The sequence below is a fragment of the Brassica rapa genome, chromosome A03 (genome assembly GCF_000309985.2).
Source record: "Brassica rapa cultivar Chiifu-401-42 chromosome A03, CAAS_Brap_v3.01, whole genome shotgun sequence".
Lineage (NCBI taxonomy): Eukaryota > Viridiplantae > Streptophyta > Magnoliopsida > Brassicales > Brassicaceae > Brassica > Brassica rapa.
Genome location: NC_024797.2, coordinates 8,793,982 through 8,808,933, shown reverse-complemented (window position 1 = coordinate 8,808,933; position 14,952 = coordinate 8,793,982). Strand labels below are relative to the sequence as shown.

General features: G+C 30.6%; 1 protein-coding gene across 2 annotated transcripts; it reads left to right on the top strand.

Annotated features, from left to right (window-relative positions):
• Positions 1–9,425: 9,425 nt before the first annotated feature.
• LOC103857602 (BEL1-like homeodomain protein 1) lies at positions 9,426–13,321 on the top strand. 2 transcript variants are annotated; one of them, XM_018657848.2, is made up of 7 exons: positions 9,426–9,523; positions 9,606–9,685; positions 9,773–9,821; positions 10,102–10,963; positions 11,561–11,949; positions 12,032–12,092; positions 12,262–13,321. In XM_018657848.2, exons 4-7 carry the CDS (start codon positions 10,169–10,171, stop codon positions 13,021–13,023), a joined length of 2,007 nt encoding a protein of 668 aa, XP_018513364.2. In that variant the 5' UTR covers positions 9,426–9,523; positions 9,606–9,685; positions 9,773–9,821; positions 10,102–10,168; the 3' UTR covers positions 13,024–13,321. The 2 variants fall into 2 exon arrangements, with proteins under 2 accessions (XP_018513364.2, XP_033142762.1); XM_033286871.1 differs by having other exon boundaries at positions 9,442–9,523; positions 9,611–9,685.
• Positions 13,322–14,952: the final 1,631 nt, after the last annotated feature.

Sequence of the window (14,952 nt, the reverse complement as noted above, 5' to 3'; positions counted from 1 at the left end):
TTGAGGGAGTTTAAATTTTTGAATGATTGTGGTTTCAAAAGTTATTAAACGGTTTGTATGATTGATATATCAATTAGAATTGTGCGAGATATTTATGAACAACTGATTATGAGATGGACAATGGTTTACTAATAAATTACCAAACATTAATACGATATAATATTATAAAAATATCAAAACATACTTTTATGATAAACTATAATAACTATTAATATAATATATTTAATAGAAATATTATGTATATTTATTTATTTATCTATTTTAGATGAAAGTTATAATTTTCATTAATTTTGTTTTGAATTTTTATATTTGATTTTTTTTAAAAAACTATTTATATATGTATGTAACTGTATAATATAAGTTATAATATTGATAGTGAATTTAAATTGAAATATAAAATGTATATATATATATATGCGAATTACAAAATATTTTTATATTTATGCACTTGTAATCGTTTGTAACTGTAAACGCTAGTGGAAAACAAAATTTGATTTTTAGAAGCTTAGAGCGGTTTGAAATAGCTTATAGTATTTTGTGATTGTTTTAAATATCAATAATCGCTATTACCCGTAAAACTACGTTTATGAGTGATAGCGAAAAAACTAGTCAAACCCTGAAAGAGAAAGGTTTTCAAGTGTTTGGCACGTGGGAACAAACACGTATGAGTTCGGAGTAGTAAAGAAACATTCGTTTTAATCTCTTTTTAGTATGACAAAAAAAACTCTTTTTATTTGAAATCGTTTAGATATGAGAATGTGTGATCGAGATTTCAAGGTTGTAAACTTGCTTTTCTATAATAATGGAAATTTCAAATCTTAGACTTGAACCCGAAAATCAGGTTTTAAATATTGCTATTTAAGAATAATTTTCCGTACCAAAAGTGATTTAAATTCAGAATACGAAAAAACTATTTTTATACTATTAGTCACTAGACTACAACATTTTGGTAAGTTTGTAAACTTGTTACTTGTTAGGTTTGTATTAGATGCATTTGGTTGGCTGCATTGTGTAGTCAAAATTTGAATAATCGTCGAAGAAAATTTAGTGAACTGAGAGAGTCTTGTTTAATTATACGTCTTCGAAATAGCATTTCGCTTTAAACAAATATTATTAGGGGTGCCTCAATGGCTTGAACTGAATCAAGAATGTATATCCAAACCTATTTTAATAGGGATAACTAGATGCACTATTCAAAACGGGATGCCCAAATGAATATTTTAGTTTAGTGGTATGTTTTTCTTTATTTTAATAAAAGAATATTTTTGCACCTTAAGTTATAAATCAAAAATTAAAGTTCAAACTCAATGTAACAATTTGATGAACCATTCTTGGCTACTACAATGGTCGTGTGACACCATCTTACATATTAATTGCTCAGATGTATTATTAATTAAATGTATCAATACTATTAAATTACAAAAAAAAAAGCCAGAAGGTAAATAGAATACATACGTTAGTGGACGGTTTATGTCAAATTATTTTATTCTACTAAGGTTATAATGTGTTTTACTAAAACCTATGATTTATTTTTTTCACCTGGTATTTTTTTCAGAAAAATGCCTAATAATATTTAACATAGCATTACAATCTACACTTATTAAATAATACATAATTGACTTAATGCTTGAGGTTAGTCGGTTTAATAATTAATTTATTGTATTATTTTGTAAGAATACAATATGTAAACAGTTTATTTAGATAAAAATCACCAATATGTATTACTTATCAAAAATTCTTCAATATGGAAATAATAGATTATATATATATATATATATACTTTCAGGTATTTATTCAGTTTTTGGTTTAATTCTATTAAGGTTTCAAGTTTTTGGAGGTAGTAATTTAAATCTCATTTGGATATTAATAAATTTTGGTTCGGTTCATATTTTTATGGGTTTAATTTAGTTTTGAATACCCGTTTAAATCATATAAAATTTTAAAAGTAAAATATATCTTTAATTTCTTCAAATTCAATAATAAAAATAACAAATGACATAATTTTATAATACATGACCGAATACCTAAATTTAACATAAATTACGCCAGTTTAAATATTTGAGTGAAAAACCAATAAATATTTTGAATATCTCCAATATTTTAAGCATTTTAAATTATCATTGCAGCTTTTATGGATTATTCTATAAAACCTACAAAGTATTTGTCGCTGCAAATATATTTTGAATTATAATTATATTTTTTACTGCTTATATCAAAAAATAATTTGAATAGATAATTTAAATAAATATAAACATAAACTATGTATAAATATAATGCATAAAATCTAATAATTATTAAGTACATACGTAAAATGAATATATATCCAGGGCGGGTTAGAACCTATATTTTTCTTAAAGTAACATCACTTTTGCATTAAGAAATAAATAGAAAACCAAGGTTGCAGTTATTGTTTATTAAGTGGCCACTAAAAGTTTATTTACTTGATTTATACTACTACATATTATAACCAAGATTTAAAATGTTAATTAGGTTAAACTAACTTGTCTCATCAGGCTCGGGTCTATGTGCTTTGTTTGTTGTTACTTCACGTGATGAAGAAACTGTGTTTAAGAGGAGTGCTTTCTCTTGGTATTGGTGCAACGGTTCGGTCAACTTGGTCATAGTGCTGATCGTCGCTAATCTCCGGTTCTCGGATGAATTTTTCCAGCTCCATCAGACATTTGGAGTTCTCGTTCATATTTACGATGTTACAATTTATCTTTCACCTCAACGAAGACACCATGCAGGAAAGATTGAGATTTATTACTTTTTCCTATTTGAGTGGTACCTAATGGTATCTATTTAGACAATCTCCAATAGTTTAATCTATTTTTTTCTCAAAAATAAAGTAACTCTATAATAAATAATAAAGTTGTATGTTTCTCCAATGGTACTCTATTTTAAAATAAAAAATAGAGTGATGAACAAAAAAATTAAAAATATATATAGAGTAAAAAATAGGTTTACACTATTATAGAGTAGAAAATAGAGTATCATTGGATTATTTTTACTCTAAACTCTATTTAGAAGGGAAAATAGAGTGAAGTTTGAGATGTCTTTATTCTCTGATAATCAATGTTTTTTATCTTTTGTACTATTTTTTTTTTGCTAAAACTCTTTTGTACAATTGTTTCTGCAGTATTTGTTTATCAGTTTCTACGACTATGTTTAGTCATAAACTTATATCAAAATGAATGATTCAGTGTTTAAAAAATTAAAACTCAAAATCAAATCAACTTTATTGGTTATTTATTAAGAAAAATTAGAATTATCAAATTAAATCGGGGTTAGAGCATAAAGCGTTACACAATATAGTACGATCTTCTATTTATTTACTCCATGGATCTTCAAATGATTTAATTAGATATTTTGATCGTTTTTCATATTTTTAAAAAGTTTTTTTATTGAACATATATTTTTTAAATTACTTTTAATATTTTTAACATCGTATGTACACATCTGGATGTGACTACAGTTGTGCAGTCCTTTCAGAGACACGCAATAAAATATGGTAACAAGTACATTAACTGAGAATTTATTGGAGAAGATCAATGATTAAACCAATGACTAGTTTCGATCTCAAATTAGATTAAAATAGTAAATCATCATCAAACACAGCAAAACAAGACTGACATGCAGCGTCATTGAAATCTCGAAGTCGATAATATATATTGGTGGTATGTTTTAGAAATATTTTTTTTTTGTTAACTTGGGTATCTTCAGACTAGGCATGGACGTTCGGAACTAACCGGGTTCGGTTCAGTACGCGTGAAGAAATCAAAATCTGCATAAACCCGAAGATAAAATGGGTTCAATTCAGATCCGGGTTTTGTAACCAAAAAACTCGAATGTAACTAAACTAAACCGAAAGTAACTTAACAATCCTATCAAATCCGAACACAAACATTGATAAGAATTTTTTTGGTAAACATCTATTCATAACAAAGCAATTTTTTCGTATTCCATCTGTAAACATATAACAATGTAAGTGAAGAATAGAACAATAATTTACAGAGAACAATAAAAAAAAACGAAACAGAGGAATACAAATATAATATGAATTAATGAAAAAATGAATCTTAAGACATGCAAATATAAGAAGTTCAATGTTGATTTCAAATCTATAGTCAATTTTTTTAGAAAACCTGAAAAAGAAGAAGTGCAGAAGAAAAAAACAAACATGTGACTGATTCTTCAAATTCTCAGATGGAGCAAGACGAAGAGACAAAGAGATTTATGGTTTTCAGTTGGTGATTAAAAGAGTGAATCAAAAACGCTTTTTTGGAATTAGGGTTTGGTCGCACAAGGAAATTATCAGAACAGGTGACGGAGGAAAGTATATGTACATTCATTATATAGAGCCAGTTTAATCGGGTGCTTGGTTCGGATCTCGGTTTACAACCGAACTGAACGGTATCCGAAAGCCATAAGATAAGGATCCATTCGGTGTTTCTTCATGGTCCCGTTACCGATCCAAACCCATTATTTCGATTCGGGTTAAAGTCTGAGCTCACTCATAGTCTGGATTTCAGTTACAGTTATTTACTCCCATGTCTATTTCAGACTATGAGTGAGCTCAGACTAATCCATAGATAAACTCTTTCTTTGGGTTTGTAAATAGGTCGGGACCCAAATCTGTTTAAGTATCTAAAAATAATGTGACTTAGTTTTCAATAGTAGATAAATCGATCTGAAATGTGTTGGCGTCTTCCCCTAACCACTCGACTACATCCTATATGACTCAGGTGGATCCTTTATGTTTGACATCTCTCGGAAAAAAATATTTGAAGAATGATATAATATATATTAAATAAAATTGAATCCAAAAATAAACTTGTTATATATATATATATATACACATATCTATGATTTTATTGTTAACTTGCTAAGGTGTATAGGACTGAATATGATAGTGCGTTGGTAGAGTCAAGTGCATATACGAAGCGTGAGAGTTTAGTAATTATAATAAAACATCCTTTTCATTCTAAAGGTTGTACAGTTTTAGTTTGGGAAATAAGCATTTCCTTTCACAGATGATAAGCTTTCACTTGCAGTAAATTGTTGATATATCAAGAATGAAAGTTACGTATGCACAACAATAATGTACTGGGTTTTATTGTGAACGTGGACAATGGAATTGATTATCTTGTCTTGTAACCAATTAAACATCTTGCAGAAAAAGTTACATATATAATGAATAAACATCTGACATCTCTACGAATTAGTTAGTTCAAATTGTAATAAAATAATGTTAACAAATTGTAGTAAGATGATAGAACTTAGGTTCCGAATGGTGACTGCGGATTGAGCGGTGCAGGATAAGCGGTTTAATTGCGGTGCGGTTCTAATAGTTATAAAAATATATAGATATAGAATATATATATATATATATATTTTTGTTACTGTTAACTGCGGGGTGAGGTGGGAATCTGGTTACCATTCGAAGCTTTAGTCAAAATAAAAAGATATTCAAATTTCTCATAAACTCAAAAAGTAATTAAATTTATCGGCTAAATCATCAAATTACACCTGTACATATAATGTGAGTATGGGACCCGTTCTTTCATTATCATTATCATTATCGTTATCATCTTCTTTCTTCCTTTCTTCCTCAAATATTTATATTTTGTGTAAGTAAATATTGTAGGTTTTCTGCAGAAGGAGACGTTTCCTCGTTTTTGTGCTGTTTGGATCTTCTGACACACTGCACTTTTTCGTATAAGTTTTCCAATTTCTCTAATGTTTTAAAATATCAGTATACTACTGATTTATCTATATTATTATTAGCGTTTGGCGGAGACTCTCAATTTAGTTAAAATAGTTAGAAAATAAAGAGATGGAGCCGAATATAAGTAAAAGTTAAAGCAAGGTTAATTTTTACTTACCCAAAACAGTTAAGGACATAAAAATAAAACATTATCCTTGCAGTGTCTAAAGTAAGAAAATAAAATTTTGCTCGTTGATTTTTTCTCCCTATTAGGTCATACCTTTAAATCTTAATCTATTTATTTTTTCAAAACATATAAATTGGAATTTTTGGTGTTATATAGAATGCGCAGAAAAGTGTTCTTAGAAAAGTATCAAAGTGTTTACGCGTTTTTAAAAGTATGATCAATGACACACATAGTTTTTTTTTCCTTAAAGAAACACATTTTTTCTGTGCAGTTGATCATACGTTTTTTTTATAAGAACTTGGCAACATAACTTTTAAAAATTTTGGGTCTTATTCTTGGTAAAATCCCAATCGGTTCAAATTTATTTGCCATCTAGAGTGAGTCTGAAGTTAATAGATGATAAAAGACTGAAGTATATTAATCTCAAGAATACTTTATGTTCATGATTGTAGTTAGTTATATCAATAAAGAAATATTTGGATTGAGATGCGTGTGGGATAGGCTAGTGTGGGATATCTTTTTATTTAAAAACATAAATATAATGTTAAAATAAGAAAATTGTATGATTCTAAATTGGACACGACATATATATCACTATAAAATTGTATGGAGTATAAATAGCTAAATCAGAGTGTTTGGTTGTAAGGATATGTGGGGTTCATTACCTAGTCAATACATAAAATGGCTAAAGTCATATCATACAAGTTCCTCTGTGTTTTATCCATTCGCAAGTGCACGAATTTCTTAAATCCTTATAAGATATATATGAAGCTGAAATATTTGAATTTAAAAATTATTATCCGTTGGTCTGGATGTCAATTTGAATATCAGCATTTAGAGTATCTCCAAAAAAAACTCTATTTTGAAGTTTCTAAAACTCTATATTTGAAGTTTAAAGGTGTTTTTCTCCAAAAACAAAACTTTAAACTCAACTTCAAAACTATTTGTATTTTATGATATGGACTTTATATTTGTCATAACTAATTTGAATTCATAAAACTTTTGTAAATAACTAGCACATATATTAACATATTACAATAATATTAATAAATAAAATATTCTATAAAAATTTAAATAAAAATAACTTAATTAATATTAAACTTCAAACAAAATACCATATTATTCCATAAAATGATTTTCGTAAAGCATATATAATCTATTAGTGCATTTTGAAGTAAAAATGATTCTTCTCATTTTTACTTTGTAGATTGCAAGTTAAAAGTTGTTAAAATCGGATGATATTGATACTTGTAAATACATAAGATTGGAACAAAAAAGTAAAAGAGAAACATAAAATATTGCTAAAAGACTAATTTTTTTTTGATGATATTAATAGGGAAATTGCCACAAATACCACATTCATAGTACCACTTTTCATGTTTACACTAACCACTTTTACCTTCACTTTTAATGAAGGGTAAAATACAATTATACCCTTAGGGTTAACTAATCTAGACTTAGGGTTTAGAGTTGAGGTGGGGTATGTTTTTGGAATGTGAAATTTATGATTCTAATAAATATATAAATACTTAAAAAATATATGAAAAATTTAAAAAATAGTTTCAAAAATAATTTTCGTTTTTCAAAAAGAAATTTGAAAAAAAATAAAAAAAAATTCGAAAAAAATATTCAAAAAAAAAGTTTTATAAAAAAATTCGAATTTGAAAAAGTATATTTCGAAAAATAAAAAAAAATTTATTTTTTTTATTTTTATTTTTTTATTTTTTATTTTTTTTATTTTTTTTATTTTTTATTTTTTATTTAAATAATAATTTATTATATATATAAATAACAAGGATATAAGAGTCTTTTGTCACTTAATGATTAAGGTATTTTTGAATATGTCTCATTAATGATGGTAAAAATGAAAAGTAGTAGCATGAAAGTGGTAAACATGTAATTTCCCCATATTAATACTCGTGAATATATTCAAAGGACATCAAAAACAACAACAACCATCTTCAGTATAACAAAAAAATGTGGACAATATTTGAAAATTTTGAAGGTTCCGGATCAAACTTACATGACTATTAGTGTTGTTGTAATATTTAAATTTGTGTAATAGTTATGTCTTCATGTAATTTTTTTTTTAAAAAATTGTTAAGTTTCTTTTGTTTATTATTGTTGTCTAAATCAAATTTAAAATCTTATTTTAAAATTATATTTAATTTTATGTGTAAAATTTAAAATCTGTAAAGAAAAATTAAAATATATATCAGATATAAATTTTTTAAGGATTAAAACAACAAACAATAAAATATTTATGAATCACAAAGATGATTTGTGATTGTAGGGACCAAAATACAAATAAAAATATGAAACTTCAAATTTGAAATTTTGGGTAGTGAAACTTCAAATATAGAGTTTTACTTTTCAAAATTTCAAATTTAAAGTTTTGAAGTTCTTTTTTAGAGAGCAAAAAACTTTATATTTGAAGTTATAGAGTATCTTTTGGAGATGCGCTCTCTAATAGAAGTATTTAAAAATAAATGTATTGATACAGTTTTATCACTTTTGTTTTAGTATGGTATATATGCATAGTAATTATAATGGATTTTTTTATCAACGTGCTAGACAGTGTAATCATTCTGAATCACGTGACTGTTATTACGACATACTCTCTCCGTTTTTAATATAAATCGTTTTAAAATTATGCACATTGATTAAGAAAATCATTAATTGTTTATATTTTCGAAACAAAAACATCATTAATTATTTACATAACCATAATTCAACCAATAGAAAAATAGAAGATATATTATCATTGATCAGATAACATTAATTATTAATAAATATTACATAGAAAACTGAAAACGACATATAATTTGGAGCAAATTTTTTTTTCTAAAACGACTTATATTGAAAAACGGAGGGAGTATAGTATTGTAGAGCTTTTTTGAAAAACATTAAGTAAAGGCGTAAAAAATAGATACATGTAAGAAGGCAATTTATTAAATAAATTATTTTATATTCTGTTATATATTTTAACTTGTAAACTAGGAAAATTTTATACTCGCCGATCTATTCGTCAAGTGTGAGGAAACTTACACATTACTTATTAATTAAATTTTGATATCTAAAAATAAATTCCAATATGGTTGGAATGTCCATTTTTAATCTTTCAAATCATATAATATTAGCTGGTGGTGAACGTAAGAATCGTAAACACAGCAAAAGTTTAATTGTGGTTGCAAGTATCAGTATCAATATTGGTTTGCTTCAGATTTAATCTCGATTTCTTATGGGTTTTTTAATTTTTTTGGAGCCCTTAAAAACAGACTGGCTTTCTTAAGCAGATCTTGGTTCAACCATGTAGTAACCAAACCTTCATTCAAGTAATAATATTTACAATTTAGCAAAAAGAAGTATCAGTATCAATATGACTTGAAATTCAAGTTCCGACTATACTACAGTATAAATTACACAGTGAGTTCATGTATTAAATATAAAAATAATATCGTCATTAAATGAAAGAAACAAAATATGCTTTGGTAATAATGTTACAAAAAAATACGCTTTGGTAATAGGATATATTTATACCGACCATAAAACAAAAGAAGAAGAAAATAGAAAGTGAAAGGAAAATGGTGGCGTACTGTGGGAAGATTAATGAGTGAAGGAAAAGATGGGTATCTTTTATCCTCTCTCTCTAAATATATAAATATATTTCTCAGCTTTTTAAATGTATTTTATATTTCCCCTTTGAGCTAGAAAAGAGTTGCAGAGATCTTTGAGTCTGACACAGAGACCAAACTCACATAGCAATCATACACACAACTCCACAAACATAGGTATGTAAATTCGTGTGTGTGAGTGAGTCTGTCTCTCTCCCTCTTTCTCTTTGATAGGAATTGTCTAATGTATCTTTCCTTTTGCAGCTTGAGATGATCATGAAACACGTGCATCATCAGATCTCTATCAATCCAGGTTCTTCATCTTTCTTTTCTCTTATAATAATAATTCATTTTTCTATCAATTTTGCCTTTTCTCTATTATTTTATTATTTTATTTTCAATCATGATTATGTCTTCATTTACATATCCTTCGATCTTTCTCTCGTACTCCACAATTCGTTTTTTTTTCTTCTTGTTATTGATGTCATCAACAATTTTTTCTTTCTTTAACTTTATGATATAGGGATCGGATCTATATGAACTTATAGTGTTTTTTGTTTTGTCTTTCTTTGTTTGTTTCTATGTTCAATCAGCTTGGTGAACAAAAATCAAGAAAACTATACAGTTTCATTTGTGAATAACGTAATAGTATATAATTCGATGGCTGCTTACTTCCACGGCAATCCACCGGAGATCTCAGCCGGAACCGACGGTGGTTTACAGACGTTGATCCTCATGAATCCAACGACTTACGTACCATACACTCAACAAGACGACGACTCAAACAATAGCAACAACAACACAAACAACAACAATTTCGTCTTCCTAGACTCACGCGCGCCTCCGCAAAACGCGAACCAGCAGTTCGTCGGCATACCACTCTCTGGCCATGAAGCTGCTTCCATTACAGCCGCCGACAACATCTCTGTACTTCACGGATACCCTCCGCGCGTGCAGTACAGTTTATACGGCAGCCACCAAGTGGATCCCACTCATCATCAAGCTGCGTGTGAGACTCCACGCGCCCAACGAGGCCTCTCTTTGACCCTCTCGTCTCAACAGCAGCAGCAGCAACATCGCCAGACTCTCCATCATGTAGGGTTCGGGTCAGGACCCGGAGAAGATATCCGGGTCGGATCAGGCTCTACAGCATCGGGAGTAACAAACGGTGTAGCGAATCTTGTAAGCTCCAAGTACTTGAGAGCAGCGCAAGAGCTTCTAGACGAAGTAGTCAAGGCTGATTCTAATGACATAACCATTAAGTCCCAACTATTCTCATCGAAGAAAGGGACAAGTGTAACTGATACTAAAGCTGTCGGAGAATCCTCCACCGGCGCCAGAGAAGGTTCTGATGGCGGAGGAGAAGCTTCGGGTAAACGTACGGTGGAGCTAGGAACGGCGGAGAGGCAAGAAATACAAATGAAGAAAGCAAAGTTGAGTAGTATGCTTCACGAGGTAACAACAACAACACCACTACATATACCGATATACGTATTATATACCATCTAGTGCTCTCTTATCACACATGAAGTGGACTTCGAAAAAGTTATAGTTAAGATTTTCAGCCATTAGTGTTCAAAAAAAAAAGATTTTCAGCCATTTTAGCTTCATATTATATTTATACTATATTTTTGAGTTTTCTCAAATAACCAATCATATAAAGCTCATCTCTCTCCTCATTAATTTGTCACATAGATTGATGAATACTCCATCTGCTTCAAATTACAAGATGCTTTAGCCAAAAACACATTAAAATTACTTTTATGTAAAAAACATCATTGAAAATATAAAGTTTAAACAAGTCAACCAATTACAAAACAATATGCAAATTGTAACTATATAGTTTTCAATAAAGCTAACACATTCACCTCAAAATGTGAAAACATGTTATATTTTGAAACATTTTTATTTCGAAATGTAGAGAGTATTAATTATAATTCGCTTCCTCTCTTTGTTATTTTTGGAAAGATTATTGATGACATATATAGACACAGTTATCAGTTATTGTAATTCATAAGCCTCATTTGACGTTATTGCTTGGGAAATGAAAAGGTGGAGCAGAGATACAGACAGTATCACCAACAGATGCAGATGGTAATCTCATCGTTCGAACAGGCGGCAGGGATAGGTTCTGCCAAGTCATACACCTCCCTCGCACTGAAGACAATATCAAGACAGTTCCGGTGCTTGAAAGAGGCGATCGCTGGTCAGATAAAAGCGGCCAACAAGAGTCTTGGGGAGGAAGATTCTGTGTCCGGTGTCGGGAGGTTTGAAGGGTCGAGGCTCAAGTTCGTAGACCATCACTTGAGACAGCAGAGAGCTCTTCAGCAACTTGGAATGATTCAGCATCCTTCTAATAATGCATGGAGACCTCAACGTGGTCTCCCCGAACGAGCCGTCTCAGTCCTCCGTGCATGGCTTTTCGAACACTTTCTTCACCCGTAAGTAACCCCCATTACATCTATATACACATCCATTACTTTCACTTGAACACACATTAAGTCTTGTCTTTGTTTACATTAGATACCCTAAGGATTCGGACAAGCACATGCTAGCCAAGCAAACAGGACTCACTCGGAGCCAGGTACGTACGCTTCAAATGATTCTTGTGGTATTGTATGAATTAAGGATACATATTTCTAGCCGGTTCCAAAATTTTGGGAACTCAATACCAATAATTTACATGGGTTTTTTCAAAAAAAAAATATATATATGTGCCCGTAACCGGCTTGATTTATTTTCTTTCTTATTAGGTGTCGAACTGGTTCATAAACGCGAGGGTTCGGCTATGGAAACCGATGGTGGAAGAGATGTACGCGGAGGAAATGAAGGAGCAAGGAAAGAACATGGGATCCATGGAGAAGACGCCAAATTTGGATGAGAACATCGATGATTCTGCTTCTAAGTCAACTAGTAACCAAGAGAAGATCCCCATGGGAGGAGGAGGCCTCGACAATTACCATCTGAATCCCGGTCACAACGGTGAACTAGAAGGCGTCACTGGAATGCAAGAAAGTCCCAAGAGGCTAAGAACAAGCGACGGCACAATGATGCAGCCTATAAATGAGGGTTTCAGCTCGAACGAGAAGATGAAAATTCTAGAAGAACGGCAAGGGATTAGATCAGACGGTGGATACCCTTTCATGGGGAGCTTTGGACAATACCAAATGGATGAGATGTCAAGATTTAATGTGGCTGTCTCGGACCAGGAGCTTTTAACACAGAGGTTCTCAGGAAACAACAATGGCGTGTCTCTCACGTTAGGGTTACCTCATTGTGATAGCTTGTCATCCACGCACCATCAGGGTTTCATGCAGACCCACCATGGAATTCAGATAGGGAGAAGTGTGAAAATAGGAGAAACAGAGGAATATGGAAACTCAGCCATAAATGGTGGCAGCGGCTCAGCCGCAACCGCACATTCATCAGCCGCAGCAGCTGCGGCTTACAATGGGATGAACATACAGAACCAGAAGAGATATGTGGCTCAGTTATTGCCTGATTTCGTTGCTTAAAAGCCAAGAGCAACTAAACAAGGTTATTATACGTTTTTAGTAATTGAATTAGTATATAGTTTTCTTATACCATTGAACCATAACAAAGAACAAATTTTAATTTTAGTCTTTGATTACATATGGTCGACGGTTGTATATCGATTTCGATTTTTGTTTTTGTTTTGGTTTCTATTGGGGGATGAATAGGATTGTATGTATATGGGATTAGTTACGTGTAATTGCTTGCTTTTGGGTGTATACCAAAGATACATTTTTATCCTTTTCTTTCACTGTAATAATAAGATAGTGATCTGAGTTATCCAATATGCATAACTATATAGTAATAGTATACAACACCTCTCTTTCTTCCATCTCCTCAATTTTGGAGAGAGAAAGGGTTTTCTTGCTTGTTTAGCCGGCATCTCTATGCCTGTGTTTTCTGTTTTGGCATCCGATGTTCGGATTTTGCCTCTAGCAACCGAGCCACCGAGGTATATCTTCTACTTTTTAAGTTCAAAAAATGCCTTCTACTTTTTATTGTTTTTTTTTTCTGTCAGAGATGACGGAAAAAATCTAAGCTGTATGTTTGACAAGAAAAAAAATCTAAGATATATAAACTAAGAATATTGTATGCAGAAACAAAGCGGGGAAACTTGATCTTTTTAGAAGTGGATATGTGTTGGACTTCAAATGAAGTTATACACATTCACACATCAAATTAGGTATAGTTTTCTAAACAATCAGATTCAAAATTTCAACCTGTAAATTGAGGATGTGTAGATCATTCACATCAATCACCAATCACTCCCTAGAAAAATATAACCATCTCCAAAACCTCTGAAAATAAGTATCTGTGAACTTTTGTTAAAATCCAAAGAGTTCCTAATTTATGTTTCTGTCTTGTTATAGATTTTGTTGTTTTATAAATTGTTATAATATATTTTTTTTATATTTTAACAATTTATAAAACAACAAAATCTAGACCAACAATATCCTAGAGTTTATAATTTTTAGAATTTTTTCGTAGGTGTTTAAATATAGTTAGTGTTGAATTTAAAATCTCAATTTCATCTGAAAACGAAAATTTAGACCAACAATATCCTAGAGCGATGGTATAATATAGAGGACTTGTACCAAGATGTTCTTTTAAAATGTCGAAGAATGAACTCTCTATTTATAGAGGACTTGTACCAAGATATCCTAAACAGATAGGATAATGGAGAATACTAAAGCCAGACCAAAGTGTAATAGAAGCTGAGAGATAAAGAACTTGCAATGAGTGATCGAAAGCCTATAGGGGCGGTGAAAAATCTACAAACTAATTCCTGGCCAACCTTCCCACAGTTAAAATAATGAGACTAATTGGGCACACGAAATGGGTTTACAACTATTGAACATTTGAGCCCAATTCATCAGATATATACAAACTAAAAAAATAACACCCAATAAGAAAAAAAAGACAACATTGTTTAGCTGTTCAGTCAGCACAGCATTAACGCAAACTCTCAGTGGGTTTTAAGAGCTATGGGGTCCGCAAAAAAACTAAAACCCAGTTTTTCTTCCTCTTCTGCAAAAGGCGAGTCCGGTAGAGTATTTATACTGTTCGCAAGCTCCACTGACACGTAACAGCCTGCGATTGATCCATTTTTAATTTTTTTTTAAATCAGACAAAAAAATAAATAAAATAAGAACCCATGCACCTTTTTGCGTTAATGCTGCTCTAAGCATTTACTCCTTTCGATATCCCTCCAATATCACCAGAATCACCAGTTCACCACTTTGTTTAGGCCTAGTTTTATAATTTCTACAAACATTATACATCGACTTTCCTTTTTAAGATCACTTTTAAAACGTTTAATAATCCCTTACCATCGGCTTACAAACTATCTGTTACCGGATTGTATTGATTTTTTGACACTTGAACCAGATTAGTTATGTATCTAATGGCTT

Excerpts from the sequence above, each read along its gene's own strand:
- LOC103857602 (XM_018657848.2), top strand. The coding sequence starts at position 10,169 with ATGGCTGCTTACTTCCACGGCAATCCACCGGAGATCTCAGCCGGAACC. Across the intron at positions 10,964-11,560 it reads TGAGTAGTATGCTTCACGAG|GTGGAGCAGAGATACAGACA; the intron begins GTAACAACAACA and ends GGAAATGAAAAG. Across the intron at positions 12,093-12,261 it reads CAGGACTCACTCGGAGCCAG|GTGTCGAACTGGTTCATAAA; the intron begins GTACGTACGCTT and ends CTTTCTTATTAG.